This window comes from Zeus faber, assembly GCF_960531495.2.
Source record: "Zeus faber genome assembly, chromosome: 1".
NCBI lineage: Eukaryota > Metazoa > Chordata > Actinopteri > Zeiformes > Zeidae > Zeus > Zeus faber.
In genome coordinates this window covers 15700235-15726887 of record NC_137193.1, presented here as the reverse complement: position 1 = coordinate 15726887, position 26653 = coordinate 15700235, and the positions used below count along the sequence as shown (strand labels likewise).

General features: G+C 42.1%; 1 protein-coding gene across 1 annotated transcript; it reads left to right on the top strand.

Annotated features, from left to right (window-relative positions):
- The first annotated feature begins 4115 nt into the window (after window positions 1-4115).
- Window positions 4116-26355, top strand: dsc2l (desmocollin 2 like). Its single transcript, XM_080008927.1, has 16 exons — window positions 4116-4215; window positions 6541-6634; window positions 6747-6943; window positions 7050-7184; window positions 8017-8172; window positions 9268-9412; window positions 10180-10334; window positions 11488-11622; window positions 13660-13845; window positions 15828-16075; window positions 16639-16781; window positions 17991-18215; window positions 20415-20636; window positions 21063-21172; window positions 21373-21696; window positions 24378-26355. The coding sequence occupies exons 1-16, from the start codon at window positions 4171-4173 to the stop codon at window positions 24576-24578; spliced, it is 2721 nt and encodes a 906-aa protein (XP_079865053.1). The 5' UTR covers window positions 4116-4170; the 3' UTR covers window positions 24579-26355.
- Window positions 26356-26653: the final 298 nt, after the last annotated feature.

Below are 26653 nucleotides of genomic sequence, written 5' to 3'. Positions count from 1 at the left end.
CCTATTTTTGGCTTCCAGGCAAGTCTGTGTTTATGTGTTCTTCCTTATTGTATTGTTTCTCATTGTTGGCCAGACGGACTGAGGAAGGAAACGGCCAAACGGAGCAGGTCTTGATTGCAAAGTCCACCGATGACAAACATTTCACAGTTATTTATTTTCCATGTCATACTCTGAAGCCGTTAAGACAGTCAGCCCATCCAGCCTCTCCTCAGGGTGGGGAGACCATGTCGGGAAAAAGTGGCCCTTGCACAACACATTGTGCATTCTTTAAAGGACTGCTCATCAGAGATTATTTGAGACGTTTACAACCACAACCTGCATGCAAAAGTAAATTGTCTTCCAAATTTCATATTCCACTTAACTGGACTGAATGACCTAACTGCAATAAAGCATTGTAGTTTTCCCCTCTGAACAATAGTAGTGTGTACTTACATTATCAGCAATTGCTTATAATCAATTCAATTTCAATGTAAAGGTCACGGGAAACGTCCGTTGACATTGCCAAAGCAATGTGTTGTTTCTTCTTGCCAAAGCAAATAGAAACAACTTTAGTCTATATTAATATTTAAACGTGTTCATACCCAGTCAATATTTGCTTCTTTATTGCCATTTTGTTCCTCTCATCCTTCCTTTTGTTTCGTAATGTATCAATATCTGGTGCATAGAGGACATTTGTTTCTTCTGTACATATTCTATTTTTCTTTGTTTTAAGCCTATTTTTTCATGTTACTTGTGTGTCTGCACGTCTACTATACACCAACTACTACCAAAACAAATTTCTTATACATGAATATATGAAAATGTACTTGGTCCGACATAAATGTGTAGATGTATGAATAGGTGTGTATATATATATATATATATATTGTTGGGATCTGGGAAACCGATCCCTCCCAGGTTGGTTGATTGGAGGTTCTTCAATAAGATGGAGACGGATGCGATGCATAATGGATCCTTTATTGGCACAATAACAAAGACCAAGAGACGTGCCCAACGCAAGAGCGACCAAGCCAATAAGAGAGAGTGTCTTTTTAGACACGCTCCTATATAGTTCCTCCGAGGCCAGTCGTCATAAAGGTTATTTGGCAAGTCGTCATAAAGGCTATTTGGATGAGAGATGTCATAAAGAGACATTTTATATGTTGGGCGCCATTTTAAGTAAAATTCATTTCCAGCAGCCGCCATTTTGTGCGCTATACTACATCCAACAATCCCCCTTTTGACCTCATCAAATATGAGGTCACTAAAACAGTAATTACAACTTATAATAACCATGGGGAAAGCAAATACAACATCGTAATGACATGTACAACAAACACTACACAATTCATGACAATGCATGGCACCAGGAGTGATAGGGAAAACCCCATTTGTCTTAGTGGGAAAACCTACCAACATCCACATTACTGAACGCGAGGATGGCATTCACTCACCACCTCGACCATTTTTAACAACAAAATCTTCAACAAACTGCACAGATCTAACTCTCTCTAACCTTATACTTAACCGTTACTACCCTTATACTAAACTTAAACATGTATTAACCTTATACTAAACTTAAACATTTATTAGCCTTACACTAAACGTATTAGTTTAGGATTATATCCCCGCGGAGTCATTGTCCATATCATTTGTACTTGCTGCGTTGCCCAGGGCCACTTCTTTTTCACCGCTTTCAGCCAGACCACAGCCTTACAGCCTTACCTGACAGTTTCAGCCAGACCACAGCCTTACAGCCTTACCTGACAGTGGATGAATTCGCTCTCCAACGTGGTCCTGTATCTTTGAGGAGAGCGAGAGAGAGAGGCTCTTCCAGAGCGTTAGGATACCATCGTACGCTGCGTGATCCACGCAGGTGAGATCCAGCAGGTGAGGTCCAGGGTCCAGGTCCAGAGGTCCCTCAGACCCACCGTGGCCAGACTCTCGAACCTCCTTCCTGTGCATGAGTTAAATGGGGCCGCTGTTAGTGGATGCCCTTATTGACATGAGAGCTTTCGGAAAGGCTTCTATCCAAGTTAGCTTTGAGTCCGCACAAATCCTAGCAAATTTGGCCTTAAACGTTCTATTTGCCCTTCTACCTGCTCATCTAGGGGTCGTTGGATTGATTCTTTTACCTAAAATTTGATGGCTAAAATTTAATGCCAAGCGTTATTATTATTATCATTATAATTATATGACGATTTTTTTATTTAAAAACTCTGTTCCTTATCCAGACATTGATAATTTGATATAGTCAATATGCACAGTTCTCTTGAAAAGGTTTGTGCCCACCTTATTTTCATGAGCGCGCTCTCGGTGTCTGGACAGGTCGGGATGATGTCTAGGGGTTTCTTTTGTTTATAACAAATTGTAATTCTATTGTCTTTGTTTTGAACAAATTTCTGGAGCTCTTTATTCCTAAAATGGGTCGCGTTGTCACTTTGGACTTTTCGCGGGAATCCGTGCCGGGGGATGTACTGAGAAATTTGGCCACCGTGGCGCTGTCCTCCCTCTTGGTGAGGCATGCTTCTGGCCAGCCGGTCAGAGCATCCACACACACGAGGAGGTACCGCTGTCGGGAACTATCCCATTTCCGGCCGGATCCCCGGCCGGATGTTGTACATGGTGCACACCGGGTAGACCACATATACTCCTTGATTATTTTGTCCGAATAGGGGTGCCACCAGTGGCAAAGGTTCGGTTTCACCTGAGCCACTCCCACACGTCCCAACCTGTGGGCTTCTCCCACCACACTCGATTAGGGGGCAAATTTATAAACGTCCTATAAAAAGGCTCATAGATTTTTATCAAGGTCCGTATACAGGCTCATACATGCATGTATTACCAGAGAGGCTCGAGGGAACAGGCCGGCTACCACTTCACCACATATGTACTAACCGCCACAAACTTCAAAATTCTTACACGTGATCAACAGACCATGTATGGACGCAATGCCCTATTCTGGGACCTAATCGGCAAGCTTCTACAGCTTCCTAGAGAAAACTGCGGCCGACTACTGGGGGTTCTATCCCAGTCCCACAAATAGTTTTAATACATGTCCGTGTGTTTCACAACCAGCGCACAGCATTGCATAAAATCGTACATTGCATACATTGCATCCATCTCAATCGTTGCTTAGCTTTAATTTCTCTCCCGGAACCCTTTTCACTTCAGACTCAAAATTTGACAAAGTCCAATTTGCACAGGTTCGATGTAAAAGGCCAGTGCTCACCTTTAGATGTGGTCGACCAGAGTCATCCGTAGGCAAAGGTCCGGGGCAACTTTCGATCCGTCAATCTCTAGAATCTCCTCGACATCCCGGACGAGCCCTCAAAACTGTTGGGATCTGGGAAACCGATCCCTCCCAGGTTGGTTGATGTCGGGAGGTTCTTCAATAAGATGGGAGACGGATGCGATGCGTAATGGATCCTTTATTGGCACAATAACAAAGACCAAGAGACGTGCCCAAAGCAAGAGCGACCAAGCCAATAAGAGAGAGTGTCTTTTTAGACACGCTCCTATATAGTTCCTCCTAGGCCAGTCGTCATAAAGGCTATTTGGATGAGAGATGTCATAAAGAGACATTTTATATGTTGGGCGCCATTTTAAGTAAAATGCCCTGTCATTTCTATCAGCCGCCATTTTGTGCGCTATACTACATCCAACAATATATATATATATATATATATATATATATATATATATATATATATATATATATATATATATATATATAAAATAAATAAGCCAGAGCGAGAGGTTGAAATACACTGTTTCTCCCTGGGAATCGCTCTGTCTGTGAACTCTCTTTTTACATGCACACACACACACACACACACACACACACACACACACACACACACACACACACACACACACACACACACACACACACACACACACACACACACACACACACACACACACTCACACACACACACACGGATGAGGCGGGACAGAGCAGGGAACCCAGAGGAGGAGGGTAGGTAACCGGTGGAACTTGAAACGGCCCCCGTGGTCCCGGACCCCATAGCCCTCCCCTTCCAGGCTATGCGGACACGCCCTCGGTCGCAGATAACGTGAAGGCTCGCTGCCGGGGTCCAGTCTCCATTCCTCCTCCACCCTCCGCGCCAGGTCAGACTTTTTTTGCTTTGTCCGTTACCCCCACCGGCCAGTGTCGCGGCTCCCGCCATGGCAGCGCCGACCGGCTGCCTCCGCCGCTGCCTCCTTGCCCTGGTGAGTCATCGATCACTCGATTCATCAACCTGACATCAAAACCCAACATGGAAACATTGCGGTGCGTCGTCTTGTCCAGATGTTTTTATTGGAGGGCTGCGGGGGGGATGTGTTTCTTTTTTTTTTTTGCTTAACTTTGGCTTGAAAAAAAGGCTTGGGCAACGTGGTCCTGCTGTTAAACTTTAACTCCAGAAAGTCGCGTGGGGAACAAAAATACGAAACTCTTTTAACTAGAGGCCCAAGAGCAAGGGCCAGAGACAAACAGTGAAATAAAAAAATACAAATCCCACGCCACGAAGCTTTCATTAACATGTACGTGTCGTTGTTTTCCTCTTAAAAAAAAAAAAAAAAAAAAAAAAAGTTTAATATTTCATTTCATTTCTAGATGGTTTGGGTTTCATGGCCCTGGGCATGGGATGTTCACGCAAACAATTGCGATTAATAATCGAACTGTTTTTTATCTGCCACTGTGTTGTAGCAATAATAGTATAGCGTAGTAATGCATATTGCAGGAGATATATCTTTTTCCACATTGAAAAAAACTGGAGTACATTTTGCCGTTGGAGCGAGTGTGGAATGTGACGGTTTTCCCCAAAACAATACGATCTGCGCATATGATCGCAAGTGTGACAGCTGTAGTTAGTGCGCTCTACGCAAGTCTTTGGCTCCAATCGGCTCCAGTCAGATCACACAGACAGTGTGTAGTTAATCATCAGCTTTAAAAATGTGCTCATATGTATTGTACTGCATACAACGGCACAGATTCATCCGTAATGATAAGGCGTCTGCAGGTCCTTAAAACGTTTTAAACTACCTTTAAACTATTATTTATTTTTTGATCTTGTGTTACCCTTTATGTTGTATTAACATCTGAATTTAGAAGAAATTCAATTTAGAATGAATTCCAAGAAACTCCTTGTCTTTTATCTTACTGATAAAAAGTAACATTTAGATGATCCCAGTTCCAAATCATTTACCCGGCTATCTGACTGAAACTGTTTTAATGACAGTTCACAATAATCTTAATTCAAAAGCTGCCCCATTTCCATCTAATACTTACCCCTGCCCTGTACCAAATATGTATTATTATTTAATTGTATTTATAATATTTATTATTTATTGAATAAGAGACAGGTGATCTTGGATTGATTAAAAAACAGTCTCAGAATTTGTTAATATTTGTCTTAAAAAGTATTCAACTTAACTATGTGACTATATTAACTATGTACCTAGAGGCACCCTGAATGAATTCTGTTCAAAGTAATAAAGAGTATTGGTGAGAGAGGTACCAAAATTACGACCCAGGGAAAACAGTGCATAAAAACTTTATTATTATAGCTTTATTTATTGGCTGAATTGTTTTAAGTTGCACAGTGCGTGTGCGTGTGTGTGTGTGTGTGTGTGTGTGTGTGTGTGTGCATTCATCAGGCTGTTGGCTCTGGCTCTTTCCTCTTTTGATTGAATGTCTAAATGTGACAACCATATAGGATTACTGTTGTAATTGTTTTGATTCATATTTTGCCTCCACATTTATCTACGTGGATTCCTTTTCATATGACTGTTTTTGAGTCATTCCACTAAAGGAGTGCCATCTATTTAAAGTTCGTTATTAACATACTACATGATATATAATATGCTTTTTTTGTTTTTCAGTTTATTTTCATGTCTGTATATAGAGTCATGGAATTTGCATCATAAATATTACAAAATAAAAGATGTATTACCATCACACTTCTGTTATTTTCAGAAGTAAATCTATTTCCCATCCACACAGCACATATTAATAAAATCAGCTCCGGGGACTCTCATCCCTGCTGCTCGCTGCCTGGCCAGAGAGCACCGCGGCCGGGGATAGAGTGGAGGAGGCCCCGGTGCTCCTGCTGTATGATTGGCTGTTCTTGTCACATGGTTGTTTCGAACCGTATTGAAAATAGTGAAAATTATCAAGATCATTATATTGCCCAGCCCTATGATGATATCAATTATTACTGATAACTTGATGTTTTATGTTTATGTGAAGCATAACCTTTTTACTCTGTCACTGATAATGGATAGGGAAAGAAGTTCTTTGTGATATTTATGGAAAAAAACTGCTACATTTTTACTGCTTAGTATTAGGTAATGAATTGCACCCTGAGTATATTCTTTAGTGTGGTGGCCATTTTAGAATGATGTTTTCCATCCCATTATGCCCATGCATTAAACCCCTACTAAACAATACATTATTCAAGAACGGGCGACACCAGTTGGACTTAAACTTTTGATTAGTGACATTTTACATCAACTTGACTTGACTTCATCTCCTTCTGTCTTTTCCCCCCTCAGTGCTTATTCCTCCACCTGGCTGACTCCTGTGTTCCACATTCAATCCAAGCCCAGGTTCCGGTGAAGATCAACCCTGGCATCGTCATCACCCGAGGTGTCAATAAAGATGAAATCTTCATAATCCAAAATCACATTTTATATTATCTAAATATAGCATCTTAATAGCTAATAAGCAAAATAAGTAATTGTCTCCTGTGATCCTCCAGTGCCTTTGGGGAGCTGCAGGGGGAACGGCCTGCGTTTGTCCTCGGGGGACCCCCGCTTTGCCGTGCGGAGGGACGGGACCGTCATCTCTGCCGTGGCCACCACAGTGACTGAGAGGAAGTGGTTCAATGTGTGGGTGAGCGAGGGAGGAGGCCAGGCCCGGAGGGTGGAACTACAGCTCACCCCAGATCCCGAGGAGGTGAGCGGAACAACGGCATAAATTGTGAATCGCACATCGGGGTCGACTCTCAATTGTTTTTCAGATTCAATTAATTTTTCTTGTTTTTCATCTCCATCTGCCCCAGTTACGGCTCCACCTTCTGCCCACCCAAAAAGATCCTTGGGACCAAGCTCGCAAACGCTCCAAGCGACGGTGGAGCCCGCTACCGTTCAACATCATCGAGAACGACCTGCCTCCCTTCCCCAAAGATCTGGAGCTGGTGAGATCTCTGTCCGTCCTGTTCTTTCCTTCCCTGTATCCAACCTCCTCCACCACATTATCTACAATGAAGTTAAAAACTGGCAACCACTTTTACAAGTGTACCGCTTTTTGCACTACTGCATTTTTTTAAATTTTCTATCCATCTATCCATCTATTTATCAATATACACCAATATACAATAAATAATTGACCTAAAAACAAACAATAAACATATACCCATCAGCCAACAACATTAAAACCAACACTAATAACCACTAATATTGTGTAGCTCCCCCTTGTGCTGCCAAAACTGCTCTGACACGTGGAGGCATGGACTCCACAAGACCTCTGATTCCACATCGTCTAAACTGATTGGCTCTCCGTTGCAACTTACCGAGCGCAGAAACGAACAGATCCGCATCGAAATGATCCACCATATTCAAGTTGTGCTTGGAGGGAATTTTTTTCACCGGACATTATGACTGGAGAGATTTAAATATGTCGGACTTCAACGTATTTTCCCGGTCAAAAACTGGAAATTACCAGAGACGTATGTTTATTGTTATGTTTATTATTTATGTCTATCATTCCATTATGTCCATATATTTTTTATATTGCCTTTATTTATTTTTTTACTATTTTCTATTTGTATTAGTTTACCATATTTCCTCAAATAGTGACCGGGGCTTTTATTTACCTCAACTGCATAGGGAACCAGGCCTTTATTGGAAGCAGGCTTATATTAGAGGCAGGCTTTTATTTAAGTATGAATTTTAAATCAAACTTCTGTCTGGGTGCCATGCCATGCAAACACGTGTATATTACATATTACATATCTTCTTGTTTTCCAGGTGGGCTCGGACTCGTCGGTCAATTACTCGGTGTACTACACTATCCAGGGTCCCGGCGTGACCCTGCCCCCCCTCAACCTCTTCTCCGTGGACCCCAACACCGGCATGGTCCGAGTGCACTACGCCGTGGACCGCGAGCAGTACCCGCAGTTCGTGGTGAGTGCTTTTTGTTTCCCGGGCTTCGTTGTCGCAATTTACTGTCGCTGGTTTGAACGCAAACTCCACGCTCCACAACAAACCCTCACTCGCCCTGAGGGAACCTCTACGTTTTTTATCTTTTCTTTTCTTGCTCCCCCCTGAGATCTGCCATTGCCACTGCAACGTGCTCCAAACATTTCGTCACGCTGCTGCAAATTGAAAGTGCCAATGTGGTCGTCTCCACATTGGTTCCATTTCCAGCTCGACACAAACAAAAACAGAACCGCTCAAATTCACCGCCAGAAAACGTGATTTAAAAAAAAAAAAAGTTTTTAATGGTTGGTAGGGGCAGAGAAACAGCTCTGGCTGTTTTTTTTAATTGATAAACAGTTTCACAAGTTGTTTTTTTTGTACCAGTGGTTTTCTTGACTACTGTTACTACTGTATGCCACTTTTATTAGTAAGGCAGTGGTTGAGCTCACTAGTTAGTATAGCACTACTAGTTAGCATAGCACTTCTTCATGCTAACCTGTGTAGATAGATAGTGTACAAATGTGTTATTTCTTATCTCACTTTAATCGGGATCTTTCTTGACGGCACTGCTTTTGCTGCTGTAACTTCTGAATGTCCCTTCAGGGATTGATTCAGTGTTATCTTATTTGATCTTATCTAATATATTAAAACCTAAAACCGCAGTACGCATTTTAATACACACGACTATCACGCGGCTCTGTGGAATACTTGATTCTGATTGGTCGATAGCGACAATCAGTTATTTTTGAATTATGACCGCAATCGGTTAATAATGACCGTTGTCCCGGGCAACCACTCCTCCCTGCCTGTATTCACGTCTCTCGTATCACTACGCCTAATGCTAATGCCAATGCTTACACCAGCTAGTGTCAGCATTGTTTTGACGTTAAATAGAGACATTGAATTTTGTGATAACGACCGGTTGGCTGCACATTATGCCTTACAGTTCATATCGCTCCACACCTACTAACATTGCTACTTCGTCATTGTCCACTGTCTTCGCTTGTTATGAACGCTAATGATTAATCGCGCCGGACGATTCAACACACATGAGTCACCATGGTGCCTGTTTGTGTGAAGTTCAAAGCGCAGGTGTTTGACAAAAAGTCAACGAAGGAGACAGATCGTGCTCTGTACATCACCGTCCTGGTGCTGGACCTCAACGACAACGCTCCCACCTTCTCTGGATCGCTGGCGTTCCACGTAGAGGAGCAGTCTGCCCCAGGTGAGTCGCCTTGAAACACCAAGGCCAAGCCGAGTGAAATGAAACATCGATGTGACGTTAACAAGGGAAACCGAGTTGCTGCCGTTGACATGATTTTCTTCCATACTGTGAACCAGGGAGTGCCTCCTTTGGGCCAATTTCCCCCATCTCTATTTTGGATTTGTTCACAACCAAAACAATGTTGTCCACACGTTGTTCTTTTTGTTTCGGTTTGTCTTCCAATAATTCTGCTGGAAGTTCTGCTGCCAATGCCCCATAATAAGTCTTGATCGAGTGTCACTGTTTAATGCCAAGGCATGGTTTGGTGTGAACTTGTACTCCAAAGGCTTGGGGAATCGGGGAATTTGGCTCCTATTCTTTCTGCCTTTATTTTTCTCATCCCGGGGATAAATAATGGGAGACAAAAAAGCCTGACTTACTCCCGGGTGATGTGAGGCCTTATGGAAACAATGCAGTGCCATGAATGGCCAGTGGAGCACAAAGGAGCTTGTTAAAGCAGAAAATGTAGTCGCTGCTCCCCACCTTAAGTTACCACCACGCTGCACCATCCCGTAGCTCTGCTCACAAGCTGTGATGCTATCGCAGCCGTAGATCGCATATTCAGGCAATGTAAAGTTATCAAGTCGGTGATTTATGTGTTTTGAATGTTTTGTGTGCGTCAGGGTGCATGGTCGCACAACAAGCTAAGAAACAGCTCCTCATGAATGTCGTTGCATTTTCTCTCTCTCTCTCTCTCTCTCTCTCTCACTCTCTCTCCATGGTCTCAGGTACGGAGGTGGGGGCTGTGGTGGCCACAGACAGAGACCAGGAGGGGACTCCGCACACCAAGATCAAATTCAGCCTGCTGTCGATGAACCAATTCTTTGATATCCATCACAAGTCCGGAATGATCAGCACCAAGATGTTTAACCTGGATAGGGAGGTCTAGTACCAATACTTAATATCCCGTCACAACAATTGGTAGCCTAAAAGAACTGTGACGTCTCTGAGCCGCACCAGCTTGGTGTGTATGTCTTTCAATTTGTTCCCAATAATAGAGCCGTTAAACCTGACAACCTCTGGAGTGTCTATTCAAACAATTCATGCACATACCTCTTTGACATTCTTTCACTGAACTTATTACAGGTACTTCTCATTTAACGACCGAGTTCCATTCCTAGGACCAGGTCTTTAAGCGAATTGTGTTATTTCACGGTAAGGGGGCGTGGCCATTGCGAACGCTAGTGTAGTGAATACTGACAGACTATGGGAATATATAGTATATAAAGTGTATATAGTGTATAAAGTGTATATATAATGTATATATAGTATATATAGTGTATATAGTATGTAAAGTGTATATAGTATGTATTGTGTATATTATATATATAGTGTAAATAGTGTATATAGTGTAGAGATGAGAGTGGGAGATGAGAGTTACATTGGGAGAAGGATGCTGGGGATGGAGCTGCCAGGCAAGAGGAAAAGAGGAAGGCCAAAGAGAAGGTTTATGGAGGTGGTGAGGGAGGACATGCAGGCGGTTGGTGTAAGGGAGGAAGATGCGCAGAACAGAAGGTATTGGAGGCAGATGATCCACTGTGGCGACCCCTAACAGGAGCAGCCCAAAGAAGAAGAAGAAGTGTATATAGTGTATATAGTATATAAAGGGTGATGCGGGATGAGATGCGTGACCCCGCGCACGCAGCGCGCACATCACGGTAGTGTACGATACAGACTGGTCAGAAAGCTGGTTGTAAGTCAGAACGGTCGTTTACAGGTAGCTTGTTAAGTGAGGACTACCTGTATTGCACATCTTATTATTGTCAAATTTCGCCACGCTACTCCTGTGACATTTTTTGAGCCAAATACACGTACCATACATCAAAACGGCTGACTTCACCCCAACAGGTGTGCTGTAACTTTGTGGAAGGCTTCGGCCAATGCTAGAATTCCAATGGAAATATTCCCATTTTTTGCCAAAATCTTGCCCAGGAGGCATCAAGGAAACATGTAAAAACATATTAGGGGAATTCCGCACATAGCCCTTGTTTTTTTTTGTAGTTATAGTTTACCTTTTGGCTTTTTGGACATTTCAGACACAAGCTACAATCCCCATCGTCGTGGAGATACGGGACATGGATGGGGCCAAGATCGGCCTGTTCAGCACGGCCACGGCCACTGTTAGCCTGTTGGACATCAACGACAACGCCCCCACCTTCAGAGAGACCACCGTAAGTGGCTCCCCACCCTGTGCAACTTAAGCTTTTAACATGGTAAATGTTTCCAAAAATAAGTTGCTAACAGATGCCAGAGTCTGGGGCTTCTTTGTAAAAAAAAAACCACAAACACATTATAACAAAAGTTAAGGTGAAAGTGTCATATGAAAATGGAAGATCATAGCGCCAAAATGAGGCATCATAGCTCATTAAAGTTTAAATTGTAAATTTCTATACAAGGTTGGTGAAGGGTTTTCACACTTTGTCACACTATCTCACCTCCAACTTCACATTTACAGGAAGAATATAAACTTTTTAATGAAGAACATGGCTCGCCCCTCACTTTCCTTTTTAAATATTACAAGAAAATCCATATTTCACTACGACTGCAGTACTTCAGCAGTATGATTCTGCATTAAGATTAATATGATGGTAAAATATATTGTTCAATGATTTCACCAGAAGTTTTCGAAGTTAAATCTCACCCGTTTTACCATGTCCCCACATTATCCCAAAATCCTAAAAGTTATTTTCCCATACGGTGGCAATGTAATATGTTAATGTTTCTCTCTTGTTCAATGATTCTCTTCTTACTCTTTGGGTGTTTGTGCTCATCAACTGTTTTCCTTTAGTTTTTCTTTTCATAAATGATTCAGAAATCCTGCGGAAGCAACTGAGCAGGTAGAAGTGAGAGGCAGGTAAAAAAAAAAGAAAAAAAAAAAGAAGTGTAGCAGATGTCTGTCGGTTGAGAGATTGATCGATGCTCATTTTTTCCCTCGAGGACTTTCCTTAAACTTGTTCTGTCTCAACTGACAAGCTGTGACCCACTAAGATTCAAACACTGTCACACTCAATTAATGGAATGTGGTGTGTAATGAATATACATAGCACCGATCTCTCTCCCTCGCTCGCTGTCTCACACAAACTTTTTAAAATATTTATTATAATGGTGTAAATTCAAACGTAGATATTTTTGTACAATCTTATTTATGTATGAAGCAGCTACCAATGATGGATTTGGGCTGTTTTAATGTTGGATATACAGTATGAGCTTGAGGTACCTAAAATTCCTCATAGATTTTTCCATTGAGCTGTTTTAGCTTTTCTTGCTTTTTTCAACCCAGCCCTGGGGTGGGGGGTGGGGGATGGGGGATGGGGGTGGGGTGGGGAATGGGGTGGGGTGAGCAGGAGAGTTTCGCACAGATGCAGTGGATTGACCCGCAAATCATCCGAGGCAGGTTTGACAAGTTAGCAAAATAGAACTAAAGAGGCAACAACACCAAGCTCTTTCAGAAGTTTTCCCTCGTTTTGGTTTTCATTTTGGGCTCACTGATTGTATTAATTAATAGATATGGGACACCAAAAATATCAATATATCCATCCATAACTATGTGTATTTATTTCAAGACATGTTGTCTGGCTCCTGAACTAGCCCCGAGACCATGAGAATCTGTGTATTTGGAAAGGCATTTGTCTCCTAAGCACAGGTACATGGCTGTAGGGACAAATGGCATGTAAAAACTAAGCAGTCTAAAAAAGAAAATATAGAAACAAATATACAAATGTATATAAAAAATGTGCTTCCATACACAGGATAAATTACATTAAAACGGCTATGGCAGGTGCCAAGTGGTGGGTTGCTAAATATAGGAGGATTCTGTGGGATGAATAAGTATGCATACATGTGCATGTATGTGCATCATTGAATACAACAATGGTGCTGTATGTCTGAATCGTTAGGCAGTTATATATCACAGTATCCAAACTCTTAAGTTCAGCATTACAATGATATAACAATGCATATAACAAACAATTTAATGGAGAGAAAGGAAGCCAGAATGTAAAGACTTTAAAATTCTGTGGTATTTGCCTAGACCACAAGGTAAATTATTAATTCTGATTATTAATCAGAATCAGAATCATTTTCACATGCAAGGAATTTGTCTTGTAATTGCTGAGATCATATTGAAGGAAATTTTTGAGCCTCCAGTACATATTTTTCAAGTTTTATTGATCAGTTTCTCCTTTATTTGTTATTTTTTTATGGGACAGTACAAGGCCACGATAGAGGAGAACAAATCCAATGTGCTGCTCCTGAAAATTCCTGTGGACGACAAGGACGAGGAACATACCAAAAACTGGAACGCCAAGTTTGTGATCGTCGAGGGCAACGAGAACGGAAATTTCCGGGTCGACACCGACCCGAAAACCAACGAGGGGCTGCTCTATGTGGTCAAGGTGAGAGGGAGAATCTTAAACGGAATCCAATGCTACGGAGCCATGTTTTTTCAGGGGAGTTGGGTGGGGGCCGCACATCCCTCTGAAATCCATTTCTGTCTCTGCAGTTCACACACCATGACACCAGACGACTAACTTCCCCTCGTCACTGTTTGAGATGGGTCCGCACAGGGCTGTGTCGTTTGCAGATTCAGATTCTCTGTTAGGAGCACAGATGTAGGTGTAAAGTGAGAAAAGTGAGGAAAGCAGGGGAGTGAGTATACACCTGTGGCACCAGTGTCGAGGAAGGGAAGGGTCCAAAATGTCGCCTCACTTCTTTTCAGTATCAGAGACTATTACAATATCTCTTCAGTATGGGCGCGGTGACCTCCATTTAGAGCTCATGCTATCTCATTGGCTGCAGAATGTAATCGTTTGTTATCAAGGGTGGAGCACTTGAATCATTGCCAGCAAACACCACAGTGCGAACCGCAGAATGAATTAGTGTCAGCGTCTGAGATTGAATGATTCTGCTGCGGAGCGGGATTTTCTGTCTGCTGTAATTCATAGAACTGCACGTCAGCTCCCCAGAGAGGGTGGTGTGAAATTTGACTCGGCACAGAGTTTTGCATTTTTGCATGCTTATTTGCACATTTTACCCCTCTGTCATCGCCGTGTGTGTCGGTTTTCGTAAAAGCCTGTTCATGTGCATTTTATAAACAAAATGTATTTGTGTCTGAGTGCACGTGAAAGTGAACCTTAATATGTGTGTGCATGTGAATAGGCAGGTTGAGGGTTTGAAGGTTCATGTAGTGATATGCCACCGCGGTGATAAAGCAAGTGCGCTATTTTTAGCAATAAAGCCAACTCCATTAAATCCTACACAAAGCAATTGTAACACATCCGACGGCGATGCCAGGAAACCTCTCCGGTGGCGGGTAAACATGCTCATCAAGTCTTCACATGATATGAGGTTTGTGTAGACAGACTAAAGACTAATACCTTCTGATGGTTTTGGCACGAGAAGACCTTCCACATATATACGGTGTGTGTTTGATTTAGCGTGGGCGCCCGGAGGGGGATCATATGCCTGTTCTGACATAACTGGAAAGGCCGTGGCACCTGTGATCACCATGGTAGCAGAGGTCACATCCTCATCTGTGATATCTTTTAATGACGGCTGTGGAGCTACACGGCAAAATGAGATTTTAACTTACCGCTACTGGTATGTGTGCTTATCACTCCAAGACCCTAAATTCACAGGCTTCATATGTATAGGCTTCCTCATAATGTCATAATTTCATTTCTTCTCATGCTGCCTGGTCGCTCCCACACATGCGTAGAAGCAGCGTCTAAAGCGGCTTGAGGCCAATAAGAGCTCTCTCACACTGGTCGCACGCATCATTAAACACAAATGGAGTCCAGAAAATGAAATGTAGACAAGTGTACGTAAAATGTGGAAAAGGGATTTTCTTGGCTGGGTCGGTCTGTATGTGTGTGTGTGTGTTTGTGTGTGTGTGTGTGAGTGTGTGTGTGTGTGTGTGTGTGTGTGTGTGTGTGTGTGTGTTGTGTGTGTGTGTGTGTGTGTGTGTGTGTGTGTGTGTGTGTGTGTGTGTGAGAGAATGAAGCAAGACTGTTAACTCTTGAAGAGCGGGGTAGCTATGAAAATGAAACCACATAGGAACTAAGTCTCAATGTCGCCCTCTGCTGGCTCGGTCCAAAAATGTATATTGCCTCTAAACAAAATAATAAAGTATAGTAATGACACACAAATAATGACAAAGCTTATTTTTTGCCACAGTTTTAATATACCTCATATATACGTATGTATGTATGTATGTGTTGTAAGTGTTTTATTAGTATTATTTGGAAAAAAAAAATATATAAAATCTAATAATATTATTGTCTTTTATTTCTTATCCTTAAGTTCACTGATTTAAATATTAATTTAGTTATTGTATTTTTTATATATATATATTTTTTATATTTTATCTTTTCTCCAGCCTCTGGACTACGAGAAGGGCAGGGTGGTGATGTTGAACGTCTCCGCCCAGAACGAGGCTCCCCTGGTGAGAGCTCAGGGCTCCTGGCACAGCATCCCCGTGGAGCTCAGCGTGGGCGATGTGGACGAGGGCCCCGAGTTCATCCCCCCCCGCAAGGTGATCCGAGTGAAGGAGAACACGCCCATTGGAACCGTGATCGGGACTCACGTGGCTATGGACCCGGAGACCAAGAGCAGCGCGGGCATTAAGTACGTGCTACACGTATTATAATGAAAAGGCACGGGAGACATTTGTTCCTATTAAATACATTGCAGAGCAGTAATTACACAACGTTGAAAAAGGCTTATTGCACAGCTCTGTGCAATACTCAATTCTGATTGATTATTGAGATGGATAGATGGATATGCTAAAGTAAGTACAGGCAGAATATACTGTAGCAGCAGTCTAGTTTAGCATTAGCTCTTAAATTAGGCATACTAGTTTCATAATGTAATTTCAAATAAATATTATGTCTCTTTTCCATCTACTTACTTAATTACTTTAGTAGGTTGCCATGTAATAAGCGAGATAATGTGCAGCCAGCTGGTCATTGTTGCAAAATTACCCCCGATAGGGTGATCATTGTATCGCTCTGATTTATCTTGTAAAGTTTTGACTCTGTGTATTTGTGTATGTGTATGTGTGTGTGTGTGTGTATGTGTGTATGTGTGTATGTGTGTGTGTGTGTGTGTGTGTGTGTGTGTGTGTGTGTGTGTGTGTGTGTGTGTGTGTTAATGTGTGTGCGTGTGTGTGCGTGTGTGCGTGCACGCAGGTATTACAAATTGTCCGAACCTGGCTCCTGGGTGAGCGTGGTGGAGAGCACAGGTGAGCTGAAGGTAGCCAACACCATCGACCTGGAGTCTCCGCTGGTTACCAATGCCATGTACAACTTCACCGTCAAGGCTGTGGACTCCAGTGAGTGGCTTGTGTGATTGGTTTAAAAAATAAAAAGAAGATGCCAACTCCCGAAAACCAGCCCCCTGTAAGCGACTCATATTTACGGGGATAATCCTCGATTCCGGGTGTTTATGAACCACTGAACCGCGATGGGGTCAGTCGCATTACCTCAAGAGACAAATTAAGCGAGTGGGAGTGGCAGCTCCGGGCTTTTTAAAGTGACTGTTAACCTGAGGGTGTAGAGTGGAGGGTGTGCCACATGATGAATCACCCATCTCACAAATGTGAACGAGCTGTGATTTATGATTTATCTCACACAGTATTCCATTGATCGTTTCGGAGAAAATGCCTCTTCTACGTGCGCCAATGCAGAAACAAGACATTTTGGAGATTTTGTGGTTCTAACCATGACACGACTGTATATGATGTGCATTATGTTCAGCTAATGTAAACTGCTCAACTGCTTTGGGTTGAAAATTGACATGTTACATAGATTGGGAACAAGGTGGTTTTGATCACAAGGTTGTGTAAATAGTGACGTAAAAGTTAGTCAAAGTGGGGGGGATTACTGCTAATGGCCGAGTACATTTTCATATTCAAGGAGCCAAATAGACAAATATACAACAACATGAAGTGGTGGCTTTGTTATAACAATATTAAGTGGTTATAAATATAAATACAGATAGATAGATAGATAGATAGACAGATAGATAGATAGATAGATAGATAGATAGATAGATAGATAGATAGATAGACTGTACAGGGTGAATAAATATGTAGACAATAATATAGGCATGACCATAACAATGGAAGAATGGAGTCTGTATAAATTGTTACTATGTTATTACTGAATTATCATTTGTCTACAATGTAATTACAGTGTTATTGCAATAATAATTACAATTACAGAGACACAGAGAGAATAATTGTAGTCAGTTTCTATCTGCTAGTAGTGTATGTAGGCATCGTAAAAGATGGCACTAGCTGAATTGCCACATGACATTTGGTTTTATTGCATTTCTGAAACACAACCCCCAACGTATATTATTAAATGTAGCATTCTTGAATTGTGTATGTGTATAGTACTTGTAGAATTTGTTTGGAAATCATACATCATACAAATATACAGTACATATGTACATAGGTCTCCATTACTCACATAAAAAGGTTGTGTATTAATTTAGAACCATCTTCACAATACCCCTCCTCCTTTGCCTCTTCTCCCAGGATCCAAGTCAGGCATGGGCTCGGTCACACTCCTGATCGACGACGCCAACGACCACGCTCCGGAGCTGATAGATCAGGTGCTGGTCATGTGCGAGGAAGAGGGGAAGAGGGGGTCGGTCGTCTTGCGAGCACACGATGCCGACCAGCCACCGTACGCCGCTCCCTTCCACTTCCAGCTGGAGAAGGAGGAGGCCAAGGCCAAGTGGAGGCTCAGGGATGCTGAGAGTGAGTACACCGTGGGGCAAATCCACAAAGAATGGATTGCTGGCCGCTAATAGCACCATGAATTGCGCGTCAATTGTGCCTGCTATCTGCGGCGTCTTAGCGTCCGATTCACAAAATATATTGGGTTAATGATATGTCAGCACAAACAGGCCCATAAAGTGTTGCAGCTGAGTGCAATTTCCACTTGTTTTGTATTTGATTACGGATCCGCGGAGATGCACAGATTCAAACGTGTTATACTTTTAGATAAATATGTACATAGTATTTTTAGGTCTATATGCGGTGACTATAAAACATTTAAATAGTATGAGTAAGTACGTACAGTATATAGTAAAACGTACTCTTCCAACACAGCTCATTTATGACATGAATAAAATGTGTATATATTAAAATGTTTACGTAAGAAATTCTAGTTCTCCAAGATTCTTAATATTACAATATAGAAATGATGACAGTTCATTTCATATATTTAAATCTACCACAAAGTTTACGGCCTTTTGGGTGCAGCAGCTCCGGGCTGCTGCGGAGCTGTCCATAGTCCTTTATTATGAGGTTCGATGCCATCTGTGGTTCAATGCCAATTTTGACCACTTTATCACTTTTGATCTTAAATAAGAATTATAGAATGTTTTTGTCAATGTTTGTAAATTATTAAAAGTTTCAACAAGTTGCTTTTGGAGTGCATTTTGAAAATGACCAAGGACTGCTATCCATTCCGTTTCCTTTGGTGGCCGTGACAGTAATAATAATTATAATAATAATGTCAAAATATTATTTATAGATCGCTGGAAAGTGTGGGCGTAACACCCCCTAGAAATTTGCTTCAACTGCACCAACTCTCTGCAGATGATCGAGCAGCTAAGGCCTTTTTTTTATTTTTTATTTTTTTTTTTTTTTTGTTCTATGCGGAGTTACCACCAACTCTTTGCAGACAGAATAATTTCACTCTAACTGCGGGTTACTTTTCGTGCCGGTGTTTGTGAATAGAACGTTTTTTTGCAATGAGGCTCATTTGCATAGAAAGGGACCAATTTCGCACCAAATGTATGAATAATACCCAATTTAAATTGTGCATATAGCACCGCCGCACCGAGATGCTATTTGCGTAGCAGCGCAGTTAGCGGTGCAGTTCACTGTTTGCTTTGTGAATTTGATGGTTGCTTTTTGTGTTATTTGAACAGGTTAAGTGCCCGCAAAATCCGCGCAATCCTTTATGAATTCCCCTTGAGAGTACTCGGGAGGTTTGAACAAATTTGGTCTGAACGGAAGAGGTGGAGTGTGGCGTGTGGTCTGAAAGTGGCAACTTTTGCAGAGACTTTCTTGTTGTGTCGTTCAGAGCTGGGCCAAAGCCCGAGTCTCTGCGGAGTAGAGGTCAGTAGAAAATGTCAGGACAAACACAGCAAATGCCACACTCACTTCAGGGTGGCGTAGAATTCATCCGCCAGTCTTTTAACTCAGCCACACAAAGCGGGAACTCAGTCTCGGAGTCTGAGTTCAAAATAAAGTATATTTACTGATACAGCCCTGACGGATACTACATCAAAATGTTTAGTTGCAGGTTGTGGGTTATGGGTTTGTGTCTGTGTCAAAAAAACTTTGGCTATTCTTCTACGAACTATTGACTGCATCTGACTGAAATTTCCATTAAAAATATCTGACATTTGTAATATTCTTAGAAAATGATGATCAAACGCCCAAAGCACACAAAATGGAAAACAAGTTTATACATGTAAATGTAAATCATGAAAACAAAAATGGAGGAAGTTATGGTGTTATTATATATGTTATGATTTTAACTTTGTGTTGCAAAAACAAACAACAAAAAAAGAGTCCTGGTGGAGTTGAGGAGTCCAAGTCTGAATCACAACTTAATAATTGAAATAAGCTTTTGTGTTGCAAGATCAAAATTGCAAGGATGCACAATTTATTCTAATTCATCAGTTCCAGCCAGAAGAGCTGCTCTGTGTTCATCAGAACAAGGCTCAATTTGAAAGTGACTGAAGTGATAGGTGAGACTCTTCTGAGATTTGGGCCTTGGCCAGTCACATCACCAGTCAAAATCGAGTCGTTCAATTTCCCCACTTTTCGTTCGTTTGATTGATTCAGTTGGATCTTATAGCATAGTGAGTGAGGGAGGACTTCCAGTGAACGTTTCTGCTTACGTTTCAACTTTTCCCGTCCCTTCTTCTCGCTCCCCAGACACGTCCGTGGTGCTGGAGGCAGTGGTGGACCTGCCACGGGTGACGCATGACGTGGTCATACGTGTCATGGACCTGCAGAACAATGGCAATGTGCAAACGGTGAAGGTGCGAGTGTGCGTGTGCGTCAGTGGAGAGTGTGTGCTCAGCCGCAGCTCCGCCAGCATGGGGGTGTGGGGCGTCCTGGCCATGCTGCTGGCCCTGGCTGTGCTGCTACTGCTCTGTGAGTACCACGCACGCACGCACGCACGCACGCACACACACACACACACACACACACACACACACACACACACACACACACACACACACACACACACACACACACATTTTACAGTCCTGTAAAAGAGTCCTTTGTTCATTGAGTCTGATCTGATAAGATTCACTTTGATTTCATTTGACCTGGCCAACAACTAAAAGATGCTGGTTATTTTCAACTGTGAGATGGTGTGACCTGTCGGGATGTTTGTGATTTGCGGTCGCGATGGCCATCCGCCGCAGTTGGCAGTGTTTAAAAATAAAAGCACAGCATGGGAAATTCAATGTACTCATATGTATACCCGCTGGCCGCACAAAATGGACCCACCAGTTGAGAACCACTGTTGTAGACCTCCAGTCAGTTTGACGCTGTCTCTCTCTTTCTCTGTAGGCATCCTCTTTGTGTTTGCCTGCACCACCAAAAGAGATAAGATGTATATCGATGACTCCAGCGGAGGAATGCTGCTCAAGTCCAACACGGAAGCACCGGGGGAGGAAGTGGTCAGTTCGCTGCACATGCATTCCACTAGGAGTACTTATCAAATGTGCTTTGGAAACTATTCTTGAGAATGTTAGCCAAAAGCTTCAGGAGTGTAGATGTGGGCCAGCTTTAGTCCATTTTCTCTAGAAAGATTTTCTTCTTCATTCCCAACTCATAGATGAAAAGCTTATTCTACCCTAACTCTCCTTTTACCTGTTAGAATTCGGATCTCTTTTTGGTGCCCCCTCTTGGTGGAGGAGACGTGGTGGACACTTCTGCAAATGGGACGGGGATCCTGGACCAGAACGAAAACGCCAGCAATGCTCTGACAGTACAACAGACCATGGCCCAGCAGGCTGTGTACCAGTCCAGTCGGCAGGAGTTCACGACGATGCAGAACCAGAGCAGCTTCTACACGTCCGGGTTCCACAGGGGCGCCAGCTACGCTGACAGGAGCCCCAACTACTCTGACTCCATGTACCGCAGGCAGGCCCCGCTCTCCACAGTGAACACCTGGGAAACCAACAGGATCTACCTGGACCAGGTGAGAAACAGTATAGAACAGTATATCTAGTTCTTTTTAAAAATATGTGTTAGATCAAGTTGCATATTGGGAGATGTGTAAGTTCAAATGGGACCATAACCCCCTCGATAAGACAAGAGAGATAAGAAAAGGTAAACCTTTATTAGTCCCACACTGGGGACATTTACATTGTGCCAGCAGCAAAAAGGGGACAGCAGAAAATTGAGAGCATATCAAAGTAAGCACAATAAAATAGAATACACACCATCTCACTGCTGTTAGGCTATCTTTCACTAGGTAAAGAGGAAAGCGGTGTTTGGATGTGTCCAACCTTACAACTATAGAGGTTTTCCAAAACCAAATTGGGGTGTCGATGCGGTCCCTGAAAGAAAAACAGAATTTCAGAAACTTATCAGATTCCTGTGTGCTGGGGACTTGTGTATTAGAGTAAATCACAAAATAGCAATGCATTTTGAAGTTGAACATTTCTGTATTGCATCAAGTAAGCCCCGAAAGAAATCCAACACGAGTATGTAATGTTAGAGATTTACAATCCAATCCATTTTTACAATCTTGTCAAATCAATGAAATGGGGTGTGGCCACATCTAGATGATCAAAGATTACAATTAAACAGCCCTCACGCCCTGAGATGGTAGAGAAAATAGATCACCCATCTGCTAATCTGGTGTCACAAGATTATGACTTTGACACTGACGTAAAGTGGTTTCCTTGCATTGATTAAATTGCTGTCAGCTTTGTATGGAAAAAAATCTATTGTGATAAATGTTGTATAAATTACAGACATCTCCAGGAGATGATCTTGATAAAAGACTTAAACGAAGAGCAACCATAGCTGTACTAAGAAGACAAAAAAGCGGCACAATATTTAACAAATGATGTTGACAACTGTGAGCATAACCTGAAGGGCAAATAGAGAGATACTGTTAGATTTGAGTACTTGTTTTATTGACTTCTTCAGTTGTTTAATAGATATAGAAAGTAGTCTCATTGTCTAAGGAATTGATCAAAATAAATGGAAGGACATGAAGCGAGAAGCATTCAAATACTTGTGAGTAGTTTAGATGTACCAACAACCAAATTATACTGAAGCCATGCACATTTAACAATATGTAGCGTAATTTCCGGACTATAAGCCGCTACTTTTTTCCCCATGCTTTGAACCTCGCGGCTTAAACAATGACGCGGCTAATTTATGGATTTTTCCCGCTTTTACAAGCTTCATGCCGCCAAAAAACTGAGCAAAAAACACATTATGTGACGGTGCTCAGTTTTTTGGTGGCATGAAGCTTTCATTAGACCAATAAAATTGCCGAACGGGTTAAGGTGAAACAATGTAACTGTTTAGTTTACTGTTTAGATTTAATCGAGCGCGCTCAAACTTCCCATCATTTACGGTCGTCATTTTGTCACCCTCATCATGGCAAAGACAAAGAAATGCATATGATGCAGCTTTCAAGTTGAAGGCGATCGATCTGGCTGAGGGAAAAGGAAATAGAGCTGCTGCACGGGAGCCTGGCTTTAATGAGTCGATGATAAGACGTTGGAAACAGCAGCGTGAGGAACTGACTCAGTGCAAAAAGACAACAAAAGCTTTCAGAGGGAAGAAAAGCAGATGGCCCGAACTAGAAAATGAGCTCGAAGACTGGGTCAACACAGAGAGCAGACGGCCGAGGTGTTTCAACTGTGCAGGTCCGACTGAAAGCCAAAACGATCGCCACCGCAATGAAGTTTGAGGATTTTAGAGCGGGACCATCGTGGTGTCTGCCAGTGGGTCCTGACAGCGTGGAGCATTGTCAAAAAATCCGCTATCATCAACGGGTTTGGAAAGGCTGGACTGCTGCGTGTTGAAGAGGGCAGCAGGAGCTCAGCGGGGAATTTGCCTCCGGATGAAAGTGACAAGAGCGACAATGAAAACGATCCAACATCGGATGAAGCAATTCTGAGGCCATTCAACTCCGACACCGAAGGAGATGACTTCATTGGTTTCAGTGCACAGGAGGAGGAAGATAGTGACCAATGACTTTCTTGGTAGGCTACTGTTTACCGCTAATTTTTTTTTTTTGTTACAAGCCGTGTTTCGTTAAAGCCTGTGTAAAGTTCATTTGATTCAATGTACCGGTAGGCACCTGCGGCTTATAGACATGTGCGGCTTATTTATGTTCAAAATAATTATTTTTTTTAAATTCAGTGGATGCGGCTTATATTCAGGTGCACTTAATAGTCCGGAAATTACGGTGTATATATAGTATTATATATACATATTCGTATATACACATATATACATATTCATATATACATATATACATACATACATACACACATATATACACATGTGTATATATATATGTATTTATATTTTTATGAATCATACATCTATCTTTCCCAAATTCAGACGAGAAGGTCGATACTAATTTCCTCTCTGTGTGTCCAGTACAGAGATGGCGACCAGCTGCACGCTAACTGTGTTAGCTCAGTGCAAGGCTGCAGATGGGATCAACTAGCATAGCTCCTGTGAAATTTGCCCCAAAAAAGCTGAAGTGTGCCTTCAAGCTTTTGTGTAAATTAATTGAGCTACTAAATTGAGCTGTAAATTAATACAGCTAATTTGAAGAATATGAAGGTGTTTTAGCATTTTATTTTAAATCTTTTTTGGAAACATTCTTTACCTTCCCCATTGCAGAAACTGGACTACTTTGGCGGCAACTCAGAGGAGCGTTACGCGGCCGACCTCCCTCGGACCTACCGCTACGAGGGCGAGGGCTCGGCAGCCGGCTCGGTGGGCTGCTGCAGTGACCTGGGCGACTTGGATGGCCTGGACTTCCTGGACTCTCTGGGGCCAAAGTTCAAAACGCTGGCAAACATCTGCCTGGACAGGGACTGAGGAACTGAGGGCTTTTCCAGGCAGAACGGACCGACCCAAAATGAGAGTCTTTGAAACCTTGATGGCATAACTTGTTTCTCCCGTTTTCTTTATTTGATTGTGCCATTTTTGTCCCTTGCTGTTTATATGTTCACTTTGTGATTATCCTCTTACAGAGGCCATAACGATAAATTAGAAATGAAAACGTGATGGAGTTGTCCTCTGAAATGAAGGTGGTGGAGGTGGTCACCTCCCCTTATCTCCCCCTTTTCTCTACCATGCGCTTTCACACAACCTGCACATTAGGAGGTGTGTAAGTTGAAATGGGACTGCCACCCCTTGAGCTCCTGGCACTAAGTAGACCAAATGGGAACCCAAAATACAACCTTTCCTATGAATCACGCTTATTGGGTGATTTTCTCTTTTACAATAAGTAGAAAAAAAGGTTTTGTTAACAGTAATACAGTACACGGTAAAACTGCCGTTGGGCGTCTGAGCTTGTACCAAGCCTTAACAGCACAGGGCATAAGTTGATGATATTTGATATTCGATCATGGTACAGGCTGATGGATTGGACAGCCCTGGTGCGGCACTTGTTGAATAGAGCTCAAAATGGGGGAACCGAGACAAAGAAATACATCGATTGAACAGACAATCCCCCAAAATGGTTGATAGTAGCACAAATGTTTTTGAGTTTCATTGTTTCTGTGTGATTTATCAGTGTCTACTATCCATCTATCTACCAATCCAGCTTCCACAGTTTGGCCTTTAAGTATGAGAGCTTCACTTCACAGACCTTTTATGTTTGTCATGTTGTTGTACAAATGCAGGAAGGTTTTGCAACATTTGTTTTGCCTTCTATTTCTATTTGGGTTACTGATGTACAAGAGAAACTGGCTCGGAAGTAAAGAAATTCAAAGTCTGATTCCATTACCACTCTAAACTAACAGTTGTCATCTGTTGCATTCCTGTGTTATGCCAACGTTTTGACATTTTAGCAGGAGGGATACAATTGACGGTTCAATATCTATAAATTCTATAAATAATGTAAATTTGTAGGGGGTGCAAAAATCACCACTCAGCCTTTAAATGGACTGAAAATGCTTTTTTGGCCAAGTTCGCACACTTTGATGAAAATACTAAATCTAAATCTTGGTCAACTCAAGTTTTTCTTGTCTAGCATTATTATTGTCTAACATTAAAATGCCAGAGGAATACAGTATATGAATGTCTTATTGTATAAATATGGACAAAATGTACTAAAAGTGTTTTTTTTAAATTAATACAAATTAAGGGTGTCGGGTGTTTGGAATTGGGATTTATGGTTGAGCGCAAATGACACAACACGAACATGAACATTAACTTCTACTTTCATTTCATTTAACATAGCGTTTGATAAACAGGGGGGGTTTCCTCTCCCTAGCACTAGGTCCTTCATACAAGTGTCTTTTTCTTTTCCTTTACTTCACTTTTTACAGATATACCTTACCTTACCGACACAACTCGCCATTAGGTTTCTGTTTCAATGAGCTTGCTTTATAAAAATGAGAAAGAAATGAATGTCTATATTGGTGTTGCATCAACTGCAATGGAAACTGTGGTCGGCTAACTAGCATAGATTATGAGAAGTTTTGAAAAAGACCGGAAACGGTTAATAATTTAGAAACGAGGGCAAAATCTTGCACAGCATGCCTTTTTAACCATTTTGCTACAAACTGGTAGCAAAATGGTTTTGTGTGATTGCGTTTTTTTACTAAACAAACCAATGACATTACCATGTGCTGAGAAAATGAAAGTTTAATAAAGATTCTATGTTTCAAAATTGCCATTGTCCTATTTTCATATGCCCAAAGACATATCTCGGTGCTGCTACGTTGCTGTTGTTGGTGTCGCTCGGAGAGACTAATTTCTTCCGCTGACAAAAGGAACGAGATCACTCCTACTTGAGAGAGAGCTCCAAGTGTTCCAAGTCTGTGACACAGTTAACAAGTTAAGAATCATCCGGAGATAGCTGCCGTCGTGCAAAAGCCCCATCCAGGCGGCCAGACCAGCAGCTCCTCCTGATCCCATCTGAGGGTAAGAGCGTATGTACTGCA

Coding starts and splice junctions, on each gene's coding strand:
- dsc2l (XM_080008927.1), top strand. CDS start 4,171: ATGGCAGCGCCGACCGGCTGCCTCCGCCGCTGCCTCCTTGCCCTG. Junction 16,782..17,990: donor CGTCAAGGCTGTGGACTCCA/GTGAGTGGCTTG, acceptor CTCTTCTCCCAG/GATCCAAGTCAGGCATGGGC. Junction 21,173..21,372: donor AAGCACCGGGGGAGGAAGTG/GTCAGTTCGCTG, acceptor TTTACCTGTTAG/AATTCGGATCTCTTTTTGGT.